The sequence below is a fragment of the Sus scrofa genome, chromosome 12 (assembly GCF_054392235.1).
Source record: "Sus scrofa isolate SSC_HxYL_T2T_F1_AM1 chromosome 12, Sscrofa_HxYL_maternal_Yorkshire_Landrace_v2.0, whole genome shotgun sequence".
Classification (NCBI taxonomy): domain Eukaryota; kingdom Metazoa; phylum Chordata; class Mammalia; order Artiodactyla; family Suidae; genus Sus; species Sus scrofa.
In genome coordinates this window covers 39,343,336-39,368,841 of record NC_139394.1, presented here as the reverse complement: position 1 = coordinate 39,368,841, position 25,506 = coordinate 39,343,336, and the positions used below count along the sequence as shown (strand labels likewise).

The 25,506-nt window shown below is 39.6% G+C and overlaps 1 protein-coding gene across 8 annotated transcripts in view; it reads right to left on the bottom strand.

The window, feature by feature from the left end:
• The window catches only part of RAD51C (RAD51 paralog C), a 43,059-nt gene that overhangs the window by 15,598 nt on the left and 1,955 nt on the right, over nucleotides 1-25,506 (bottom strand). For 7 of the 8 annotated variants that reach the window (XR_014821261.1, XR_014821262.1, XM_084985017.1 and 4 more), the window contains 4 exons: nucleotides 23,818-24,076; nucleotides 22,352-22,518; nucleotides 19,446-19,579; nucleotides 4,468-4,599 (listed from right to left, as the gene is read on the bottom strand). Coding sequence is in view for 6 of the 8 variants with exons in the window: in XM_084985017.1 (XP_084841143.1) it covers nucleotides 4,468-4,599; nucleotides 19,446-19,579; nucleotides 22,352-22,518; nucleotides 23,818-24,076 (692 nt within the window). In the remaining 2 variants the exon portion in view is untranslated. The remainder of the gene's footprint in view (nucleotides 1-4,467; nucleotides 4,600-19,445; nucleotides 19,580-22,351; nucleotides 22,519-23,817; nucleotides 24,077-25,506) is intronic. The other variant, XM_084985016.1, reaches the window with a different exon arrangement.

The window sequence follows — 25,506 nt, the reverse complement described above, 5'->3', positions numbered from 1 at the left end:
ATATTGTATAATTCCATTTATATAAAATATCCAAAAGTGATAAATCTATAGAAACAGAAAGCAGACTAGTGGTTTTTAGGGGCTGAAGGGAGGGTGTAATGGGGAATGATGGTTAATGGGTAAAGGATTTCTTTTTGGGATGATGAAAATGTCCTAAAATTGGATAGTAATGATGATTGCAAAACTCTGTGAATATACTAAAAAGCAGTAAATCCGTACACTTTAAAAGGATGAATTTCATGATTATGTTAATTATACCTAATAAAACTATTAAAATATTTTCTGCTAATAATCAAATAAATGCATCACTAAAAGGACTCTCTCCTTTTAAATTAAAAAGTTTAAAAGATTCAGAGTTTGTAAAGATGTGGGGAAATAAGAATTCTCACTCACATTATACACATGAAACTATACAATTATAAATCAACTGTACCTCAAAAAAAAAGTCTATCTTCTATTACAGCCAAAAAAAAAGGGTATAATTGGAATCTAATCAAGAGGAAACAGGAGTTCCCATCGTGGCTCAGTGGTTAATGAACCTGACTAGTATCCATGAGGACGCAGGTTTGATCTCTGGCCTTGCTCAGTGGGTTAAGGATTTGGCACTGCTGTGAGCTGTGGTGTAAGTTGCAGATGCAGCTCAGATCCTGTGTTGCCGTGGCTGAGGTATAGGCCTTCGGCCACAGCTTCAATTGGAGCCCTAGCCTGGGAACCTCCATATATCACAGGTGTGGCCCTAAAAAGATTAAAAAAAAGGAAACATCACAGACCACAGACACCTCAAATTAAGGGATGTTCTCTAAAATTACTGAAGTGTATTCTTCAAAATACAGCAATGGCAAGAAAGCAAAGAAAGGCAACTAAAGAGATATTACAACTAAAAGCAACATGTGATTCCAGTTGGCAAAATGTACTGGGAAAATATTTGCTGTAAAGGACATTATTGGGATAATTGACAGAACTGGAATATATACCAAAGTGTTGTATCAAATAAAATGTCCTAAATCTGATAACTATACTGTGGATACATATGAGAACATTCTTGTTCTTAGGAAATATACACTGAAATATCAGATTAAAGGATATGATGTGTACAACTCTCTTCAAACAGTTGAGGAAAATACATAAACTATGTATGTGTGTGCACACTCGAGTATGCAGAAAGAGTGTGGGGAGGGGGATGAGAATGATACATTAAATCTTGGGAAAGGTTATATGGGTGTTCTTTATACTATTCAAATTAACAAAATAAATAAAATTTTATCTTTTCCCCACTGAAATTAAAAAAAAAGATTCCCATTCATTGGGGTAGAGAACACACTTTGGAATAATATTTCTAAAGATAATGTGAGGAGTTCCTGTCATGACTCAGTGGTTAATGAATCTGACTAGGAACCATGAGGTTATGGGTTCAATCCCTGGCCTTGCTCAGTAGGTTAAGGATCCGGTATTGCTGTGAGCTGTGGTGTAGGTCACAGACGAAGCTCGGATCCCACGTTGCTGTGGCTCTAGCGTAGGCCAGCAGCTACAGCTTCAATTAGACCCCTAACCTGGGGACCTCCATACGCCGAGGGAGCAGCCCAAGAAAAGGCAAAAAAAAAAAAAAGATAACTTGATAATATATGAGGTGGCACGTTCAACCTGTCCTTGCTTATGGTGTAGACTCGGATTCAGAGTTGCTGTGGCTATGGCATAGGCCGGTGGCTACAGCCCCGATTGGACCCATAGGCTGTGAACCTCCATATGCTGTGGGTGTGGCCCTGAAAAGACAAAAAAAAAAAAAAAAGAAATTTTAAAAATAAAAATAAAAAAAGAGATATCCCTTTGGCTTAACACTTTCAGAAATAACTGGACATATGGACAAAGAAGCACATATAAAGTTGTTGATGCCACTGTTTCACACAGTGAAAAAGCAAAGCCAACTTTAAAGCCAATCAATGGCAGTGGTTAACAGGCTATAGGAGTTCCCTGGTGGCCTAGTGGTTAAGGACTTGACATTGTCACTGCTGTGGCTTGGGTTTGATCCCTGGCCTGTGAACTTGCACATGCCATGGGTATGGCCAAATAAAAAAGTAAAAAAAAAAAAAATTTTAATAAAAAACAATGCTACAATCATACAATAGAATACTCTGCAGCTGTTAAGGTAAAGCATACTTAAAAAGCAGTATGTATCAGAAGATGTTCACAATATATTAAGTGCAAAACAAAAAATGCTTTGTGCAACAGCATAAACATGTTATAACTTAAAAATATGTTTATGTATGTATAGCATAAGTATGGAAAAATATATACTCCAAACTCAACAATCATCATCTCTGGATAATAGATAATATAACTGCTTACTTTCCATATTTTTGCCTGCTTAGAACTTTTATTACAGCAAGCTCATATAACTTAAAATTGTAAAATGTACTTATTAGCAAAGGTCATATTTGCTTCTAAAGATGCTAACTGGGAAATTAAAAATCAAGCAAAGGAGTTCCTGTCGTGGCTCAGTGGTTAACGAATCTGGCTAGGAACCGTGAGGTTTCGGGTTTGATCCCTGGCCTCTCTCAGTGGGTTAAGGATCCGTCATTGCCGTGAGCTGTGGTGTAGGTCGCAGACGTGGCTCAGATCCTGCATTGCTGTGGCTCTGGCATAGGCCAGCGGCTACAGCTCCGATTAGATCCCTAGCCTGGGAACCTCCATATGCTGCAGGAGTGGCCCTAGAAAAGGCAAAAAGACACACACACACAAAAAAAAATCAAGCAAAGAAGAATTTATAAAATAAGGAGAGGAAGTATGTCCTCAACCCATAAAGTCATATCTCCAGGAGTCACTATAAATGTTTTGGTCCTTTCATATGTTTTTCTTCATATATAAAAATATAAATACACATATATAATTTTTATTTTCCTCAAAAGTGGGATCACAGTGGAGTTCCCGTCATGGCTCAGTGGTTAACGAACCCGACTAGTATCCATGAGGACACAGGTATGATCCCTGACCTCACTCAGTGGGTTAAGGATACAGTGTTGCTGTGAGCTGTGGTGTAGGTCACAGATGTGGCTCGGATCCCAAGTTGCTGTTGGTAGGCCAGCAGCTACAGCTCCAACTGGACCCCTAGCCTGGGAACCTCCATAAGCCACAGGTACGGCCCTAAAAAGACAAAAAAAGAAAAAAAAAAAAAAAAGTGGGATCACAATAAATCTATTATGTAACTTTAATTTTTTCACTTAATCATACATCTGTATACCTCTTGTTCCATGTTAGTACATGTACATTTACATTACTCTTCTTAAACACTGCATAATATTCCCTGTTGCTGTTTAGAATACTTTTTTAATCAGAAAAGATGAAGCTGCTCCTGTTAAAAAACAAAAACTTAAGGACCATGCAACCCATTAGTCTTGAGTGCCCCCTACTGGGAGCTCTTCACTGTTATTAACAGCACGCTAAATTACAAAATAATGACAAGTACTTCAGAGACAGGACACTATGCTTTTCAAGATATGGCAAAAAACAAAAAACTAAAAACTGAAAAAAAATGTATGTTTTAAAATTATTTTATTGAGGAATTCTTTTTCCTTTTTTTGTGCTTTTTAGGGTATCACCCACGGCATATGGAAGTTCCTAGGCTAGGGGTGGGATCAGAGCTGTAGCCACCAGCCTACACCACATCAACTAGTGATCAGAGTCTGAGACCTACACCACAGCCCATGGCAACGACAGATCCTTAAGCCACTGAGCTAGGCCAAGGATCCAACCTGCATACTCATGGATACTAGCCAGGTTCGTTACTGCTGTGCCACCATGAGAACTCCTTGAGGGGTTCTTTATTTACTGGTGATACTAAGGACTCTGATCAGGGTAAAGACAAGAAAACCAATGTAAGCAGTTTGACCTTCTCCCACATTCCTCCCCAAGTGTACATATGTCAGCGGTGAAATGTAATTACAGAGTAGAAGCAATGGAAACAGGCAGCAAAAAGTTTTTACATCAGCTTTTTTTATCTCTTTTACTTTTGAGCTTACCTCTCTCCTCACATTACAAATCTAGATGATAGCCTGACCTCTGAACAAGTTGTTTATACTGTGTAATTTTTCTATCCATCTGAGTCTGTAATTACGCACTATGTAATAATCAAAGACTCAAGAGTAAAATAAAAGTGAGGATTTTGGAAGATCTTACCTAAAACACATCAAGCGTATTAAAAGAAAATACTGCAATTACCAAAGGTGACATTTCTTTATCAAAGTCCATTTTTATAATATGACATCTTGATTATGCTTTTTATTTTTCAGGAAAACTGAGATACAACAATTATAACTGAGTTTAATTTTTTGATAGAAACCAAAACTACATTCAGAACTGTGTATCTATATTATTTGTCTTAAGTCAGGCAAATTCTATTTTTGCTATTTCTAGAATTAACATTTTATATAATCTTCACTTTATAATAAAACTCCATTAACTAATAATACTTACAGCTAATCTGTGATTATTTGCAAGGCTGATCATCTGCTGGGCTAGGCCATTTAGCAATCGAGTACGAAGGGATAGGTCATCTAGCTCATGACGAAAAGGAAACGCAATACCATCCACTATTACCAATCGAACCTAAATCCAAAAGAGATAATGATATTAAGTTTGGTATTTAAAATAAAATAATAAATGGCAACCAAAAAAGCAGAATCCATTACAAAAAAAAAACCTCAACCCTAAAATTCAGGGTTCTCATTCCAGCTCTCCAAAGGCTTTATATTGGAGAGTTATAAATACGTTCAATGCTTTCTACACTAATCACCAAAAGTTAAAATGTATTCCGGTTTGGTAATTTATCACCCTAAAAAAGTAATTCACAAAAAGAAAAAGGAGTAGTTACAATTTTCTTGTCATCTACCACTATGCACGGGCTTTACAGAGGTGCGCTAATGAAAAGCACTTTTTTTTTTGTCTTTAGGGCCACACCTGTGGCATATGGAGGTTCCCAGGCTAGGGGTTGAATTGGAGCTACAGCTGCCGTCCTACACCACAGCCACAGCAATACCAGATCCAAGCCACCTCTGAGACCTACACCACAGCTCATGGCAACGCCTAACCCACTGAGCAAGGCCAGGGATAGAACCCGCATCATCATGGATATTAGTTGAGTTCGTTTCTGCTGTGCCACGAAGAGAACTTCCAAAAACCTACTGTTCTATAAAGTTTTTCCTATATCCCATACTATCATTTTAATGAGTGCTTGCTTCTGCTAGGTATTTAACTGGGTACCCTATACGTAACATTTCATATAATCCCTTCAGGAGTTCCCGTGGTGGCACAGTGGTTAACGAATCCGACTAGGAACCATGAGGTTGCGGGTTCAGTCCCTGCCCTTGCTCAGTGGGTTAACGATCCAGCGTTGCCGTGAGCTGTGGTGTAGGTTGCAGACGCGGCTCAGATCCCGAGTTGCTGTGGCTCTGGTGTAGGCTGGCGGCTACAGCTCCGATTAGACCCCTAGCCTGGGAACCTCCATATGCCACGGGAATGGCCCAAAGAAATAGCAAAAAAAAAATAAAAAAAAAAAGACAATCCCTTCAATAACTCTTATTTTTTAAATTTAAATATAATTAATGTACAATATTATATAAGTTATAGGTATGCAGTAAAGTGATTCACAATGGGAATTCCCAAATGTGATTTTTTTTAATAAAAATTTGGAACCCAAGAGAGGGTTAAACTCTTTATGTTCCAGAAATATTTTGTGTAGTATAATTACCTTCTTCCCAGAAACTCTCTCCTTTGTGCAATTATTAAAGAAGAAATTTGGGGTATATGGACCATGGGATAGCACCATTTGACATTCCTTGTATTCTTACTATTTGCTGACTAAGAGTAATTTATAAGAGATGTGAGATCTTTCCCATATTAAAGATCACAGATAAGTTGTTCTTGTGTAGAAAAATGAAAAAAGTGAGGATGTATCAAAATACTGTAATCAGCAAAATAACCATATTCTCAATTTTCATAGAATAAGGGTCAATAAAGACCCCATGAAGAAAAAAAGTAAGAACATAAAATTTTTGAGAAGCATTTAAGAACATACTTCCTGTCACAATCAGTCACAGGAAGTCTCTTTCATCTCTTAGGGTGAAGTCTTGAAGTAAACAAAATACAACAAAATTCTGTAATAGTCAACCTTATAGTCTACATTTTCAGAAAAACACAGAGAATAATTTATAACCAGAAATAGTGAAACATTCATTACATTCCACAACAAAAACAATCAAATCAGCAAGGAAACACAGTTCTGTTGTTTCATTTTCACCATACTTGTTAACATAAGCAAAAATATCAACCAGCATTAATATTAAAACAGTACTTGTGGGAGTTCCCATTGTGGCTCAGTGGAAACAAACCCAACTAGTATCCATGAGGATGCAGGTTTGATCCCTGGCCTTTCTCAGTGGGTTAAGGATCCGGTGTTACCATGAGCTGTGGTGCAGGCTGCAGATTTGGCTCAGATCCCATGCTGCTGTGGCTGTGGTACAGGTCCAGCAGCTGCAGCTCCAATTTGACCTTTATCCTGGGAAGTTCCATATGCTGTATGTATGGCCCTAAAAAGCAAAACAAAATGAAACAAAAAAAACCAATACTTGTGGAATTCTCACTGTGGCTCAATGGTAAAGAACCCAACTAAGTATCCATGAGGATGTGGGTTCGATTCCTGGTCTCACTCAGTGGGTTAAGGATCTGGTGTTGCTATGATTTGTGGTATAAATCACAGATGGAGCTCGGATCTGATGTTGCTATGGCATAGGCCAGCAGCTGCAGCTCCAATTCAACCCCTTGCCTGAGAACCTCCATATGCTGCAGGTATGGCCCCAAAAAGCAAAGCAAAAAAAAAAAAAAAAAAAAAGTACTTGTTCAGCAGTGATGCGAGCAACTTTGCTGACCTAGGAGCAGCAAAAAAAAAAAAAAAAAAAAAAAAAAGTACATATTCATCAGTGAAGGGAGCAACTTTGCTGACAGCTATTAAGTGCTTAACTAGTAGCTTTATTTTGCAAACTAATGGCACAGGTCAGATATGGATATATAGGTTTATCAAAATTCAAATCAATGAAAACTTCATATATTGGTGGTAGGAATGTAAGATGGTTTAGCAACTGTATAAAATGTGTATAAAAATGAAAAAAGTGAGGATGGATCAAGATACTGTAATGTAAAAAGTTAAACATAGAATTACCTTATGATCCAGCAATTTTACTCCTAGGTATATTCCCCAGCATTAAAAACTGGTACTAAAACAAATATGTGCACACACATAATCAGAGCAGCACAAATCACAACAGTCAAAAGATGAAATCGTGGCATTTCTGTTTTGAAGCAGTGGAAACGAATCTGACTAGGAACCCAGAGGTTGCAAGTTCGATCCCTGGCCTCACTCAGTGGGTTAAGGATCTAGTGCTGCCGTGAGCTGTGGTGTAGGTCACAGAGTAGGCTTGGATCTGGCGTTGCTATGGCTGTGGTGTAGGTCGGCAGCTGTAGCTCCGTTTCAACCCATAGCCTGGGAACCTCCATGTGCCATGGGTGCGGCCCTAAAAAAAAAAAGACAAAAAAAAAAAAAAAAAAAGATGGAATCAGGGAGTTCCCTGGTAGTTGTTAGGATTCAGTGCTTTCACCTCTGCAGCCTGGGTTCAATCCCTGGTCTAGGAATGGAGATTCCATATCAAGTTTCTGCACACCGTGGACAAAAAAAAAAAAAAAAAAAAAGAATCAGTCTGAATGTCCATCAATAGAATGTTAGCCATACAAAGGTCTGAAGGACAAATGCTAAAAAGTGAATGAACACTGATCACACTGTAAGTGAAAAAAATAGACCAAAAAGGTTACATATCATATGATTCCATTTATATGCAATAACCAGAGTAGATAAAACCACAGAGAGGAGTTCCCGTCGTGGCGCAGTGGTTAACGAATCCGACTAGGAACCATGAGGTTGCGGGTTCGGTCCCTGCCCTTGCTCAGTGGGTTAACGATCCAGCGTTGCCGTGAGCTGTGGTGTAGGTTGCAGACGCGGCTCGGATCCCGCGTTGCTGTGGCTCTGGCGTAGGCCGGTGGCTACAGCTCCGATTGGACCCCTAGCCTGGGAACCTCCATATGCCGCGGGAGCGGCCCAAGAAATAGCAACAACAACAACAACAACAACAACAACAACAACAAAGACAAAAAAAAGACAAAAAAAAGACAAAAAAAAAAAAAAAACCACAGAGAAAAAAAACAAATTGGTAGTTTCTAAGGGCTTTGTAGGTAGGGAAGAAGGAGCAACTCCTTAATGGGTACAAGTTTCCTCTCAGAGTGACAAAAACATTTTGGAACTAGATACAGGTAATGGGGTCGTACAACATTGTAAAAGCACTAACTGCACTGAATTGTTTACTTCAAAAGGGTGAATTTTATTATGTGAATTTAACCTCAATTAAAAAAATCAAATAAATGGAAGTTTTCTATAAGACTCAACAGGCTATACAGAATTCACAATACAGAAGTACATTTTGGGAGTTCCTGTCGTGGAGCAGTGGTTAATGAATCCGACTAGGAACCATGAGGTTGCGGGTTCAATCCCTGGCCTTGCTCAGTGGGTTAAGGACCCAGCGTTGCCGTGAGCTTGGTGTAGGTTGCAGACGTGGCTCAGATCCCACATTGCTGTGGCTCTGGTGTAGGCTGGCGGCTACAGCTCCTATTTGCCCCCTAGCCTGGGAACCTCCGTGTGCCACGGCAGCAGCCCTAGAAATGGCAAGAAGACAAAAAAAAAAAAAAAGTACATTTCATTACTTGTAAATTGTGTGCTATACACCCTAAGCAACTTTATAATAAACTTATGTATATATATATGCGCATTTTTTTTACCTGGAAAGCCAGTCATTAAACATTTACCAACACAGCAATGGAGAGGTAAGAAGAAACAGATCATAGATAAATTTATTGAGTGGTCCTCAAAGGCCAGAGGTGGTAGAATGATATATTCAAATTGCTAAAAGAAAAAAAAACTGTCAAGGTGAAGCCAGAACTGTATATCTAACAAAAGCATTCTTCAAATATGAAGCAGCAGGAGATCCCATTGTGGCTCAGTGGGTTATGAACCCCAATAGTATCCATGAGGATGTAGGTTCCATCCCTGGCCCCATTCAGTGAGTTAAGAATCTAGTGTTACTGTGAGCTATGGTGTAGGTCACAGACATGGCTTGGATCCTAAGTTGCTGGGGCTGTGGCATAGGCTGGCAGCTACAGCAAGCTGTAACTCTGATTTGACCCCTAGCCTGGGAACTTCCATATGCTGCAGGTTCAGCCCCAAAAAGCAAAAATAAATAAATAAATAAATGTAAAAAAAAATTATGCAGCAGAAATTAAGACACTCCTAGATAAACAACAGCAAAGTTAATCACTAATAGACCTATCATACAAGAAATGCTAAAAAGAGCCCTTCGGCTGAAATAAGACATTAGATAATACACAAATCCACACAAAGAATGTACAGCAATAAATGTAACTACATAGGTAAACCTAAAAAGTCATTAATGTATTTTCATTAATGTATTTTCAGTCTGTAACCCCTTATTTTCTTATATGATTTAAAAGACAATTATATAAAACAATATTTTTTTTGTCTTTTTATGGCCACACCTGCAGCATATGAAAGTTCCCAGGCTAGGGATCAAATTGGAGCTACAGCTGCTAGCCTACACCACAGCCACAGCCATGCCAGACCAGAACCTTACCTTGGACCTATACCACAGCCCATGGGAATGCCAGATCCTTAACCCACTGAGCAAGGCCAGGGATCAAACCCGAGTCCTCATGGATACTATCCGGGTTACTGCTGAGCCCCAACAGGAACTCCTAAAAGAATAATATAAACCTATGGTAATGGGCACAAAATGTATAAAGATGTAATATGTGACAATAACATAAAGGGGGATAAAAACAGCAATACAGCAGCAAGGTTTTCGTATATTAGTTCACATATATTAATTAGTTCAAACTACATTGTTAAGAATTAAGATGTTAATTATAATTCCCCAGGGCAACTAGGAAAATAACTAAAAAATTTATAGTAAAAGAAACAAGAAAGGATCCAAATGGTACACTAGAAAATATCTCAGAGGCGTTCCTGCTATGGTGCAGTGGAAATAAATATGACTAGTACCCATATTCAGGATGCAGGTTCAATCCCTGGGCTAAGCAGGTTGGGGATCAGGCACTGCTGTGAGCCGCAGTGTAGATCACAGATGTTGCTTGGATCCCACGTTGCTGTAGCTGTGGCATGGGCTAGCAGCTGCAGCTCCAATTTGACCCCTAGCCTGGGAACTTCCATATGCAGCAGATGTGGCCCTAAAAAGCAAAAAAAGAAAAAGAAAATGTCTAATAAAAAGAAGGTGGCAATAGAAAACTGAGGAACTAGGTATAAGCCATGGAGGGAAAAAAAATAGCAAAATGGTGGAAATGCCTTCTTATCAGCAAGCACAGTAAATGCATATGAATTAAACTCTCCAATTAAAAGCCAGAGATTGGCAGAATGTATTTTTAAAATGATCCAATTGGGCTTTTTACAAGAAACTCACTTTAGGGAGTTCTCTTTGTGGCTCAGCAGTTATTGAACTGGGCTAGGATTCACGAGGGTTTGATCCCTGGCCTCGCTCAGTGGGTTAAGAATCTGGCACTGCCATGAGCTGCAATGTAGGTCGCAGAAAAGGCTCAGATCCCAAATTGCTGTGGCTTTGGCGTAGGCCAGCAGCTGTGGCTCTGATTTGACCCCTAGCCTGGGAACTTCCATAGGGCAGGTGCGGCCCTAAAAACAAAAAAAAAAAAAAAAAAGAAAAAAAGAAACTCACTTTAGGTTCCAAAGATACATATAAGTTAGAGGACGGAAAAAGCTATTTCCTGCGAACAGTAACCAAAGAGAATTGGAGTGGCCAAACCAATACCAGAAAAAGCGACTTAAAGACAGAAATTACTACAAGAAATAGAGGACAGTGTGTAATAAAAGGGTTAGTCTATCAGAAGATATAATAATTATCAGACTTATCAAGCAAAAAAGAGAGAAGACTCAAATCAATAAAATTAGAAATGAAAAAGGAGAAGTAACAACGGACATCACAGAAATACAAAGGATCATAAGAGACTACTATATGCAACTATATGCCGATAAAATGGAAAACCTAGAAGAAATGGACAAATTCTTAGAAAAGTACAATCTTCCTAGACTAAACCAAGATGAAATAGAAAAGATGAATGGACCCGTCACAAGAACTGAAATTGAAACTGTGATTACAAAACTTCCAACAAACAAAAGTCCAGGACCAGACGGCTTCACAGGCGAATTCTATTAAACATTTAGAGAAGAGCTAACACCTCTCCTTCTGAAACTATTTCAAAAAGTTGCAGAGGAAGGGATACTCCCAAACTCATTCTATGAGGCCACCATCACCCTGGTACCAAAACCAGACAAAGATTCCACAAACAAAGAAAACACAGCGGCCAATCTCACTGATGAACATTGATGCAAAAAATCCTCAACAAAATACTAGCAAACCGCATCCAACAATACATTAAAAGGATTGTACATCACGATCAAGTGGGATTTATCCCAGGGATGCAAGGGTTCTTCAATATCCACAAATCCATCAGTGTGATACACCACATTAACAAACTGAAGAATAAAAACCATATGATCCTCTCATTACACGTGGAAAAAGCCTTTGTCAAAATCCAACACCCATTTCTGATAAAAACCCTTCAGGAAGTGGGCATAACGGGAACCCACCTCAACATGATAAAGGCCATATACGACAAACCCACAGCGAACATCATTCTCAATGGTGAAAAGCTTGAAAGAATTCCTGCTGAGATCAGGAACAAGACAAGGATGTCCGCTCTCGCCACTACTCTTCAACATAGTTCTGGAAGTCCTAGCCACAGCAATCAGAGAAGTAAAGGAAATTAACGGAATCCAAGTTGGAAAGGAAGAAGTAAAACTATCCCTATTTGCAGATGACATGATACTATACCTAGAGAATCCTAAAGACTCTACCAGAAAACTGGCAAAGTCGCAGGATACAAAATCAATACACAGAAATTGACGGCATTTCTATATACTAACAATGAAAGAGCAGAAAAGGAAATTAGGGAAGCAATCCCGTTTACCATCGCATCCAAAAGAATAAAATACCTAGGAGTAAACCTACCTAAAGAAACAAAAGACCTGTACCCTGAAAACTACAAGCCACTGATGAAAGAAATCAAAGATGACACAAATAGATGGAAAGATATACCATGCTCGTGGAGTTCATATTATCAAAATGACTATACTACCTAAGGCAATCTACAGATTCAAGGCAATCCCTATCACATTACCAAGGACATTTTTCACAGAACTTGAACAAAATATTTTAAAGTTTGTTTGGAAGCACAAAAGACCCAGAATAGACAAAGACATCCTGAAAAAGGAAAATGGAGCTGGAGGAATCAGGCTCCCGGACTTCACACTATACTACAAAGCAACAGTCATCAAAACTGCATGGTACTGGCACAAAGACAGACATATAGATCAGTGGAACAGGAGAGAAAGCCCAGAATTCAACCCACGCACCTACAGCCAACTCATCTACGACAAAGGAGACAAGACTATACAATGGAGAAAGGACAGCTTGTTCAATAAGTGGTGCTGGGGAAACCGGACAGCCACATGGAAAAGAATGAAATTAGAACACTCCCTAACACCATGCACAAAAATAAACTCCAAATGGATTAAAGACCTAGATATAAGACCAGACACTATCAAACTCCTAGAGGAAAACACAGGGCCAAATACTCTCTGACATAAACGATGGCAACATCTTCTCAGATCCACCTCTCAGAGTATTGACGACAAAAACAAAAATAAACAAATGGGACCTACTCAAACGTCAAAGTTTCTGCACAGCAAAGGAAACCCTAAACAACACAAAAAGACAACCCACAGAATGGGAGAAAATCTTTGCAAGTGAATCGACTGACAAGGGATTACTCTCCAAAATTTACAAACACCTTCTGCAGCTCCATACCAAAAAAACAAACAACCCCATCCAAAAATGGGCAGAAGATCTAAACAGACAGTTCTCCAAAGAAGACATACAGACGGCCAAGAAACACATGAAAAGATGTTCAACATCACTCATTATTAGAGAGATGCACATCAAAACCACTCTGAGGTACCACCTTACACCAGCCAGAATGGCCATCATCCAAAAGTCTACAAACAAGAAGTGCTAGAGAGGGTGTGGAGAAAAAGGAACCCTGTTACACTGTTGGTGGGAGTGTAAATGGGTGCAACCACTGTGGAAAACAGTATGGAGATACCTCAGAAAACTAAACATAGAACTACCATTTGATCCAGCAATCCCACTCCTGGGCATCTACCCAGAGAAAACCACGACTCGCAAAGACACATGTACTCCGATGTTCACTGCAGCACTATTTACAATAGCCAAGACATGGAAACAACCTAAATGTCCATCGACAGAGGAGTGGATCAAGAAGATGTGGTACATATACACAATGGAATATTAGCCATTAAAAAGAACAAAATACCAGCATTTTTTGCAACATGGATAGACCTAGAACTATCATGCTAAGTGAAGTCAGCCGTACAATGAGACACCAACATCCAATGCTTTCACTGACATGTGGAATCTGAAAAAAGGACAGACTGAACTTCTTTGCAGAACAGATGCTGACTCACGGACAGTGAAAAACTTATGGTCTCCAGAGGAGACAGTTTGGGGGGTGGGGGGATGTGCCTGGGCTGTGGGATGGAAATCCTGTGAAATCAGATCATTATACAACTACAGATGTGATAAACTCATTTGAGTAATAAAAAGTAAAAAAAAGAAGATATAATAATTATAAATATACACAGACCTAACAATAGAGCTGTAAATTATATAAAGCAAAAACTGATAAAATTAAAGAAACAAGACAGTTCTACAGTAATAATTGGCAATTTCAACAACCAATATTCAATGATGGATATAACTGGCCAAAAGACAAACAAGAAAAGAGAAGGCTTAACACTAAACCAACTAGAACTAGCAGATTATATATACATAGAAAACTCCACTCAACAATAGTAAAATACACATTCTTCTCAAGTGTACATGGAACATCCTCTTGGATAGACCAGATGTCAGGTCACAAAATAAGTCTCAATAAATCTATAAAGATGGAATCACATAAAGTATCTTCTCCAACCAGAATGTAATAAACTTAGAAACCAACAGCAAAAGGACATTTGAAGAATTCACAAATATGTGGAAATTAGGAGTTTCCATCGTGGCTCAGTGGTTAACCAATCTGACTAGAAACCTTAAGGTTGCAGGTTTGATCCCTGGTCTCACTCAGCGGGCTGGGAATCCAGCATTGCTGTGAGCTGTGGTGTAGGTCGCAGACGCGGCTCAGATCCTGCATTGCTATGGCTCTGGCATAGGCTGGCAGCTGTAGCTCCAAATAGACCCCTAGCCTTGGAACCTCCATATGCCATAGGTACGGCTCTAGAAAAAGGCAAAAAGACAAAAAAAAAAAAAGAAAGTGGAAATTAAACATCCCACTCTTGGGAGTTCCCATTGTGGCTCAGTGGGTTAAGAACCTGACGAGTATCCATGAGGATGTGGGTTTGGTCCCCGGCCTCACTCAGTGGGTTAAGGATCTGGTGCTGTCCCAAGCTGCAACATAGGTGACAGATGTGGCTAGGATCCGATGTTGCTGCGGCCATGGCACAGGCCTGTGGCTGTAGTTCCAATTCAACCCCCAGCCGGAGAACTTCTGTATGCTGTAGGTTCAGCCATAAAAAGAAAAAAAAAAGGCATTCAAATTGGAAAGTAAGATGTAAAATCTCTATTAACAGATGGCACATCTTACATATAAAAAAATTCTAAAGAATCCACCAAAAACTACTACACCTAATAAAACAATTGAGAAAAGTTGAAATGCTCAAAATCAACCTATAAAAATTATGCGTGGGAGTTTCCATTGTGGCGCAGCGGAAATGAATCCGTCTAAGAACCATGAGGATGCGGGTTTGATCCCTGGCCTCGCTCAGTGGGTTAAGGATCTGGCGTTGCTGTGGCTGTGGCACAGTCTGGTGGCTACAGCTTCAATTAGACCCCTAGCCTGGGAACCTCCATATGCTGCAGGTGTGGCCCTAAAAAGGAAAAAAAAAAAAAAAATCAGTTGTGGAGTTCTCCTGCAGCACAGCAGATTAAGGATCTGGCATCTCTACAGTAGCTTGGGTCACTGCAGTGGCTTGGATTCTATTCCTGGCCTGGGAACTTCCATATGCCATAAGTGTGGCTGAAAAAGCAAAATAAATAAATAAATAAATAAAATCAGTTCTATTTCTATTCCTAGCAATAATTCGAAAATGAAATTATAAAAAAAATCAAAAGAATCAAAAAGAATAAAATACTTAGGAATACTTTTACACTAACAGCTACAAAACACTGATGAAAGAAGTTAAAGACCTAATGAATAAAGGATAGTCTGTGTTCACAGATTAGAAGACTTAATATTGTTAAGAATGCAACATACTCAATCTACAGATTCAATGTAATTTCTGTCACAATCCCAACTGCATTTCTCCAGAATGGACAGCCTCCATTCACATGGATCAAATTCATTGCAAGGAGTCCTGAAGAGACAAAACAGTCTTGAAAAGAAACAACCAAGTTGGAGGACTCACGTGTCCCAATTTTAAAACATATTAAGGAGCTGCAGTAATCAAGATAGTGTGATACTGGCATAAAAATAGACACATCCATCAACAGAATACAGTCCAGAAATTAACCCACATATCTGTGCTCAACTGATTTCCAACAAAGATGCTAAGCCCATTCAATGGGGAAAGACAGTCTTTTCAACAAATGATGCTGGGACAGGTATCTACATGCTGAAGAATGAAGTTGGACACCTATCTCACAGTACCTATAAAAATTAACTCAAAACAGAGTTGTTGCTATGGCACAGTGGGTTTGATCCTTGGCCTGGCACAGTGGATTAAGGATCTGGTGTTGCTGTAACTGTAGCATTAGGTCGTAGCTGCGGCTCTGATTCAATCCCTGGCCCAAAACTTCCATATGCTACAGTGCAGGGAAAAACAAACAAACAAACAAAACACTCAAAATGGATCCAAGTCCCAAATAAAAGAGCTAAAGCTATACACTTGACGGGGTTCAGGACATGTTACCCCCAAATATGGCACCTTCATATACTGGGTACCTTAAGCTGAAGGAGTTTGAGTAAACGGCTGAAGCAAGAAGGTCATTTGACTACCCCATCCCTGTTCTTCTTACATAAAAAGAGATAAATTGCTGGTATGAAAGGTACTCTCCCTGTACCAGATGGAAGGAAGACTTCCTTATCAACAGAGAGAGGGAATTTAGGGCTGAGAAAGCTGTATAAACAAACCTTGTTAAACAAATCCCTATCTTTCAAGTTACCATACTTCTTCACAATTTTCCTTCTCCAGCCCAAACCTCTTAGTCTTGTCAATTCTTTACAAACTTACTGTTCCTTTGTCTAAAAGGTCTAAAAGCTTTGTCTAACAGCTTTCTGTACTGGTCACTTCTTTGGCTCTTTGCTTTCTTGTGCATGGCTCCCATGTACATGTAAAAATTCAATGAAATTTATGTGCTTTTCTCCTGTTATGCTCTTTGACAGTTTAATTTTCAAACCCAACCAGAGATCCTAAGAGAGTTGAGGAAAACTTTTTCCTCCCTATAAACTTTTTTTTTTTTTTTTTTTTTTTTTTTTTTTGACCATGTCCACAGCATGCAAAAGTTCCTGGGGCAGGGAGTCAACCCAAGCTATAGGAGTGACAACGCCCAATCCACCAGGGAACTCCCTTCCCTATAAACTCCTGATCATGCATTTGGCAATGGATTCTTACATGTGATACCAAAAATACGAGTAATAATCAATAGATAAATTGGACTTTATCAAAACTTAAAACTTTTGTGCATCAAAGGACACTATCAAGAAAGAGAAAAGAGGACACTAGCAGATTAAAGATCTGGTGTGGTCACTGCTGTGGCTTGGTCCCCGCTTGGTTTGATCCCTGGCCTGGGAACTTCTTTGTGCTGTGGGTGCAGCAGAAAAGAAAATTCACAGAATGGAGAAAAGGTATTTCTAGGAAAACAAAGTACTTTCGTAAAGACACATGGGCCCTTAGGAGAACAGACAAGAGATTTGATAGTTTTGTGACAATGTCTACCTTGGCGAAAAGTTCCATGTGAACTTGAGGAGAAGGTGTATTCTGCTGTTGCTGGATGAAGCAGTCCTGGCAACCACCACTTACTGTTACTTTCTGTCTCCAGTGAGTCTGACTACTCTTGATACCTTATATAAGTAGAATGATACAGTAGCATCTCAAAGTCCACCAATAGAGGATTGGTTACAGGTACCTACTTTTCCCCTCAATTTTTTTTATTGTGCTAAAATACACATAACATAAAATTTACCATCTTAATCATTTTTAAGTGTATGGCTTAGTGATATTAAATATGTTCATAATGTTGTGTTACCATCTCCAGAACAATATTTCATCTTATAAAGCTAGAACTCTATACTCATTAAACAATAACTCCCGTTCTCCTCTTCCTCCCAGGTCTTGGCAACCACTGCTTATTGCTACTTTCTGTCTCTAATGAGTTTGACTACTCTTGATACCTTACATAAATAGAATAATAAAGTATGTCTTTTTTGGTGACTGGCTCTTTTTTTTAGCTATGGTGTGCAGTGGCTTGATTTTAGGGGGATCTCAGACCAGGGACTGAACCTGAGCTGCAATAGGGAAAGCACCAAATTCTAACCACTAGACTACCAGGGAACTCCCAGGGCTGGCTTACTTAGCATAATGTCCTCAAGATTCGTCCATGTTGCAGCATTTGTGTCAGAATTTCTTTTTAAGGCTGAATAATATTCCATGGTATATACATATCAAATTTGCTTATCTATTCATCCATCAATGAACACTTGGGTTACTTCCATGTTTCAGCTACACAGTACAATGCTCCTATGAACACGAGTGTGCAAATATCTTAACACCCTGCCTTCGATTCTTTTGATTATAAATCCAGAAGGAGAACTGCTGGATCATACAGTAATTCAGTTTTTAATTTTCTGAGGTGCTGCCATACTGCTTTCTACAGCAACTGTACCATTTTACATTCCCAGTACCTTCTTAAAATAATATGCAGCTTGGAGTTCCCGTCGTGGCTCAGTGGTTAATGAATCCGACTAGGAACCATGAGGTTACAGGTTCGATCCCTGGCTTTGCTCAGTGGGTTAAGGATCCGGCGTTGCCATGAGCTGTAGTGTAGGTTGCAGACTTGGCTCGGGTCCTGCGTTGCTGTGGCTGTGGTGTAGGCCAGCGGCTACGGCTCCAATTAAACCCCTAGCGTGGGAACCTCCATATGCCGTGGGAGCGGCCCCAGAAAAGGCAAAAAGACAAATAATAATAATAATAATAATAATAATAATAATATGCAGCTGGAAAAAGAATAAGGTCTATCCATATTCGCTGATACAAATAGATACACAAAGCACTAAGCCAAAATGGAAAGTGCAAAATATTACAGTATAATTCCATTAAACATATTAAAAGTGGGGAAGATACTGAAATATGCTTAAAAATTGGGGGGGAACACACACACACACAAGCTCTTAATAGTGACAGAGATCAACTATGAGAAGAAGCAGTAGCAGAAGTTTTTTTCTTCCTTCCTTCCTCCCTCCTTTCCTTTCTTTCTCTCCCTCTCTCTCTTCTGGCATGCAGGAGTTCCCAGCTCACGGGAGTTCCCACTGTAGCTCAGCAATAACAAACCCTACTAGTATCCATGAGGATGCAGTTCAATACCTGTCCTTGGTTAATGGGTTAAGGACCCGACATTACCATGAGTTGTGGTATAGGTTGCAGATGCAGCCCAGATCTGGTGTTGCTGTGGCTGTGGCAGAGGCTGGTAGCTGCAGCTCTGATTTGACCCCTAGGCTGGGAACTTCCATAAGCCACAGGTGTGGCCCTAAAAAGACCAAAAAACAAAAAAAAAGTTCCCAGGCTAGGGACTGAATCTAAACCACAGCAATGACAAGGACAAATCCTTAACCACACTAGGCCAACCACAGAACTCTCTATTTTTCATTTTATACCTTTCTATACAGTTTATTTGATAGGAGTTATTCCACCATTACTGGAGATAGAACCGCTTTCAACATTATTTCAATTTCTTACTTTGGTCATAACACACACATACAAAATATACGTAAATATAAATAAATCATAGGATAAGGAAGGAAGATATTTTAATTGGCTTATACCACTGTACTATTTTTCATGCTAATCAAACATGTCCAAACATGTTTGGTTAGTAATATTTCAGTTGTTTGAACCATACCTTTGAATGTTCTGAAAGGAAGTCTGGAAGGAGATAAACTTGTGCCAGTAGCTCTGTGTAGTCACGACAACGAAAATAGTAAATATGGGAGAGAATATTCTCAAGAGTGAAATCCTGCAAAGCTTTCGGCTGCTCTGAAAGAAACAACAAAACAATCTTAAAATTATTAGTTTTACCTGTCATTTCATAAAACTATCATTTCATAATTCCTGACCTCTTTTTTTTTAATGGCCACACCCATGGCACATGGAGGGTCCCAGGCCAGGGACTGAATCCCAGTCACAGCTTCAGCAACACCCTTTTTTTTTTTTTTTTGCTTTTTAGGGCCGTTCTTGAGGCATATGGAAGTTCCCTGGCTAGGGGTAGAATCAGAGCTACAGCTGCCGGGCTATGCCACAGCTCACAGCACTGCCTGATCCTTAACCCACTAAGCAAGGCTAGGGATTGAACCTGCATCCTCATGGATACTACTTGGGCTTGTTACCGTTTAGCCACAATGGGAACTTCCAACGCTGGATCCATTAACCTGCTGCGCCAGGCTGGGGATCAAACCCATGTCTCAACAGCTACCAAAGCTGCTTCATTCGGGTTTTTAACCCCCTGCACCACAGTGGGAACTCTAATTCCCGACCTCTCATTTTCACCTTTTCCACTGTTTCCTTACATACTAAGCTAGCTAGAAATTGTTTATATACCTGTATTAGTTTTTTTAATGTCTGACTTTTCATATTTCTAGCTATTGGCTTTAACTGAATAGAAATAACATAACGGGATTTCTTTCATATTTATGACTCGAAATTAAGAATTAAAAGAAAAACTGATCTAAAGATCATACTTTCCCTTAAATGCTATAGCATAATTTGATAACTAAGTAGAAACAAAGATATAAAATTAAATTCCCTCCTTAGACTGAATTAAAAAAAAAAAAAACCAGATTGGTTTTATACATATTTCAGAAAGAAATCAGTGAAAAATCATTGCACTGAAACATGTACTTAGCGTGCCAGAAGCTGTAGCTCTAATTTGACGACCCCTAGCCTGGGAACTTCCACATGCGGTGGGTGTGGCCCTAAAAAGAAAAAAAAAAATCCAATAATGATCACATTCATTAAAGGGAATACAGTAGTTTCTATCATGGCACAGTGGAAACAAATTTGACTAGTTTCCTTGAGGATGCAGGTTTGATCCCTGGCCTCGCTCAAGGGGTTAAGGATTTTGGCGTTGTTGTGAGCTGTGGTGTAGGTTGCAGATGCAGCCTGGATCCCATGTTGCTGTGACTGTGGCACAGGCCTGCAGCTACAGCTTTGATTCAGCCCCTAGCCTGGGAACTTCCATATGCCCCAGATGCAGCCCTGAAAAGCAAAAAACAAAAAAACAAAAAAAAAGGAATACAACTTATGAAAAGCCTTGTTTTTTAAAATTTCTAGAGAAAAAATAAAAACTAAACATCTGAAAAATAAAATACAATAAAGCAAAATAAAACAGTCAAACTAGAAACTGTTCAATTTTATGAGTAATTGAAAGGACAAGAACTTGAGGGAGTTCCCATTGTGGCTCATCAGGTTAAGAATCTGACTAACATCCATGAGGATGTGAGTTCAATCCCTGTCCTCACTCAGTGGGTTAAAGGATCCAGCGGTGCCAGAAGCTATGGCAAAGGCCAAAAATTCAGCTTGGATCTGGTGCAGCTACAGCTCTGATTTGACCTCTAGCCTGGGAACTTCCATATGCCACAGGTGTGTGTGGGAGGAAGGAACCTGAATACAAACTACCTTAAAATAAAAATTTTTTCATCACTTTATTTCCACGTGACAAGAGTAAAAAAACTTCCCAACACTAACAATACAATCAACACAGTTATGAAGTACATTCCATACTACTGAGAGCCCCATAACGTCAATCAGCCTAATGTTCCAAACATTTCTAGACATAATTTTTTTCCTTTTGTCTTTTTAGGGCCCACTTGAGACATATTGAGGTTCTCAGGCTAGGGGTCGAATCAGAGCTGTAGCTGCTGGCCTAGGCTACAGCCACAGCAATGCAGGATCTGAGCCAAGTCTGCAACCTACACCACAGCTCACTGCAACACCAGATCCTTAACCCACTGAGCAAGGCCAGGGATCAAACCTGTGTCCTCATGGATACTAGTCTGGTTCGTTAATCACTGACCCACAACAGGAACTCGCTAAACATAATTTTTCTTTTCTTTTTTTTTTTTTTTTTTTGGTCTTTTTGTCTTTTGTTGTTGTTGCTATTTCTTGGGCCGCTCCCGCGGCATATGGAGGTTCCCAGGCTAGGGGTCCAATCGGAGCTGTAGCCACCAGTCTACGCCAGAGCCACAGCAACGCGGGATCCGAGCCGCGTCTGCAACCTACACCACAGCTCATGGCAACGCCGGATAGTTAACCCACTGAACAAGGGCAGGGACCGAACCCGCAACCTCATGGTTCCTAGTCGGATTCGTTAACCACTGCGCCACAACAGGAACTCCCTAGACATAATTTTTCAAAGCCACCATTGGTTTTTGGAAAAACCAGTGTGAAAGAAAATATGCACTGAATGTATTGAGTGCATTGAATGCACTGACATGACATTTATTTATATTAAGGGGTTCAACAACATTAGTTTATGCCTGGCAGGCCAGAGCATGACGACTTGAAGTCATTCATTGAAGTATACACAGGTTTTGCCCCAAAGCTCCTGCAGTTAAGAAGTGAGGGCCAAAAAAGGGGAAGAAAAGGCCAGCCCAGGTTGTGACATTTCTCATTTTGTAAGAGAAGTATAACAGTTTAATACTAGTACACTGTCAAGTCATTAAGCTTCATGTTCCAAACGCTCTCTTGATACGATGGATACAAATGCAAATTACTTTTATTATACAGAAAAAAGAGCACTTGCTAACTTACCTTCTTCCATATGTGTTCCTGCTATAAGGTGTAGGTGCTGAATGCAGGCAGTAGCAAGGTCTACTACTCTATCAACCATAAAACTCCCCTCTGTATCAATAAAAACTGCTTCACCTTCTACACCTCCAAAACATTCTGGTATCTGCACATCTACTGCCAGTTGCATACTGTCAAGAAAAAGTGAAATGACCAAAGTGTTATCATGATCATCTAAGACAGTGTTTTTCAAAGTCCAGATCACCACCCATTAGTTATCACTAAATATTTTATAGGTGCCAATACCCTCTAAAGGAAACAGTTGACTCCTCATGGCTCCAGACACATGTAAGTCAATTAATGCTTGGATTAGGGAAAGGGTGTACCTATAAAACCACAATTAAGGACTTTTAGTGGTTTGGAGGCTTCTAGGAATGGAATATGCTTTTGTTTGTTTTAATGGCCACATCATTAAAATATGGAAGTTCCACAGCCAGGAATTGAATCTAAGGCACAGCTGTGACCTAGTCGCAGCTATAGCAACACTGGGTCCTTTAACCCACTTCATGGGGCCAGGGATCAAAGCCTCACCTCCACTGACCAGAGCCACTGCAACTGGATTTTCAACCCATCGTGCTACAGTGGGAACTCCTGCAACCCATTTTTATTATACATAAATCTGCTTCCAAACATCTGGCTTTCAATTACATCCTCAGGAATTAATTCTATAATAAAGTATAAGATTGCCTATTTACCCTACTGACCATACTATACTGCTGCAAGAGAAACATTGTTTTCATCAGGATGTAAATAATTTAATGACAGTCAAAGGACGATTCAACAGCCACAGAATAAATAAGTAAACATTCCCTTAGTCCATTTTCAATGTTCAAGTATTTTCAGAACATCTATATTTGAAAGTATTTGGGAAAGTACAAATACAAGTTACGTAGCCTGGATTATCTGGTTAAATAAAGAAGATACATTAAAACTTTTTATTTACATTTTTAATAGAAAATAATTTTATCAATTTAACAAGATAGGGTGCTGAAATAAAGCAAATGTTAAGTTGATTTGTTTGATGCACCCATCCACATACACAAAATCAGGAGCACATGTACACCTTTTTTGGTCTCCTAACTATAAACCCACAACACAATACTCTGTTACTTATATAAAATAGTATTTACGTATTTAATTTTTTATTTTTAGGGCCACGCCACAGCACATGGAAGTCCCCCAGGCTAGGGGTTGAATTGGAGCTGTAGATGCCAGCCTACGCCACAGCCAGAGCACATGGGATCCGAGCCACGTCTGCCACCTACACCACAGCTCATGGTAATGCCAGACCCTCAACCCACTCAGCGAGGCCAGGGATTGAACCCGCTTCTTCATGGATACTAATTGGGTTTGTTACCCACTGAGCCATGACGGGAACTCCCATAAAATGTTATTAAGCCCACCCTGAAAAAGGGACCATTTTGTTTTACCATAATTGTGTTTTTCCAACACCTGGTGCACCACAAATTTCTGTTATTTTGGTTAAGGGTACTCCACCCCCGAGAATATTATCTAGTGCTGAACAGAAGGTAATTATGAAGCTCTGGGTATGTTCTTGCTCAAGAAGTTCCAGTGCTGTATACTTCTTGCCAGACTCAGCTGTACCAGAATATCTTGTTTTATTTGTGATACATTCTCTTCTTACAATCTGCAGAGTTTCTAAGGCTTCCTCTTTAGATATCCCAACTTCTGAAAGTAAGAAACAGAAACAAAAACACCTGATTTTAGAAATTTAAGACAGTCTTGGGGGGTGGGGGGATGTGCTTGGGTTGTGGGATGGAAATCCTGTGAAACTGGATTGTGATGATCATTATACAACTACAGATGAGAAAAAAAATTTTTTTAATTAAAAAAAAAAGACAGTCTTAAAAAAAAAGTCTAACAGGCTACTGGGTTGTCTTCATTAACTTTAACTTTTAAGTAACAAGAGTGATGCCAAAAGTAGAGAAACATACGAATATAACATTCAATTAACTATTTAATTTTTCAAGTTAATAAAGGCATTTATGTTTTCTTAGTCTTCACATACTTAGAAGATTTATCTATTACCTCAGAAACAGAATTCAGAGACCTAAACCTCTAAAGCATTTTTGAGTACATATAAGAGAATCTCAGAAATAAAAATGTACTTTTTTTTCCTTTTGGTCCTTTTACTACCTCTATGGTCTTATGAAGCCATATATAACTTGCTCTCATAAGGTATACAAATTATTCCTTAGGAAAGAATGAATATATGGCCTCTGTAGTTGCCTAAAACAAGATACAAATTTTACAAGTGCATGTGTGTGTGTATTACTCATAATGAAAAATTTTTATGAAAACACTGGAATAATGGATCACTCCAAACTATTTAATAAAAATAATTATTTGGGAAGTTCCAGTTGTGGCTCAGTGGGTTAGGAACCCGACTCGTATCCATTAGGATGGGGGCTTGATTCCTGGCCTCACTCAGTGGGTTAAGGATCCGGCATTGCCTGGAGCTGCAATGCAGGTTGCAGATGTGGCTTGGATCTGGAGTTGCTGTGGCTGTAGCATAGGCCAGTAGCTGAAGCTCTGATTTGACCCCTAGCCTGGTAACTTCTAAATGCTGTGGATATAGCCCTAAAAACATACACAAAAAAGAAGAGATGCACAAATACTTTAAACAATATGCTTTTGCTTCTTCGACTACACAATTTCATTCCTTTCTAACAACATAGCCTGAGAAGTGAAATTGGAAGTTATAAAACAAGCTGCTTATGGGAGTTCCCATCGTGGCTCAGTGGTAATGAACCCAACTAGTATCCATGAGGATGAGGATTTGATCCCTGGCCTTGCTCAGTGGGTTAAGGATCCAGTGTTGGGAGTTCCCGTTGTGGCGCAGGGGTTAATGAATCAGACTAGGAACCATGAGGTTGCAGGTTCGGTCCCTGCCCTTGCTCAGTGGGTTCACGATCCGGCGTTGCCGTGAGCTGTGGTGTAGGTTGCAGACGCGGCTCAGATTCCGCGTTGCTGTGGCTCTGGCGTAGGCCGGTGGCTACAGCTCCGATTGGACCCCTAGCCTGGGAACCTCCATATGCCGCGGGAGCGGCCCAAGAAATAGCTAAAAAAAGACAAAAAAAAAAAAAAAGATCCAGTGT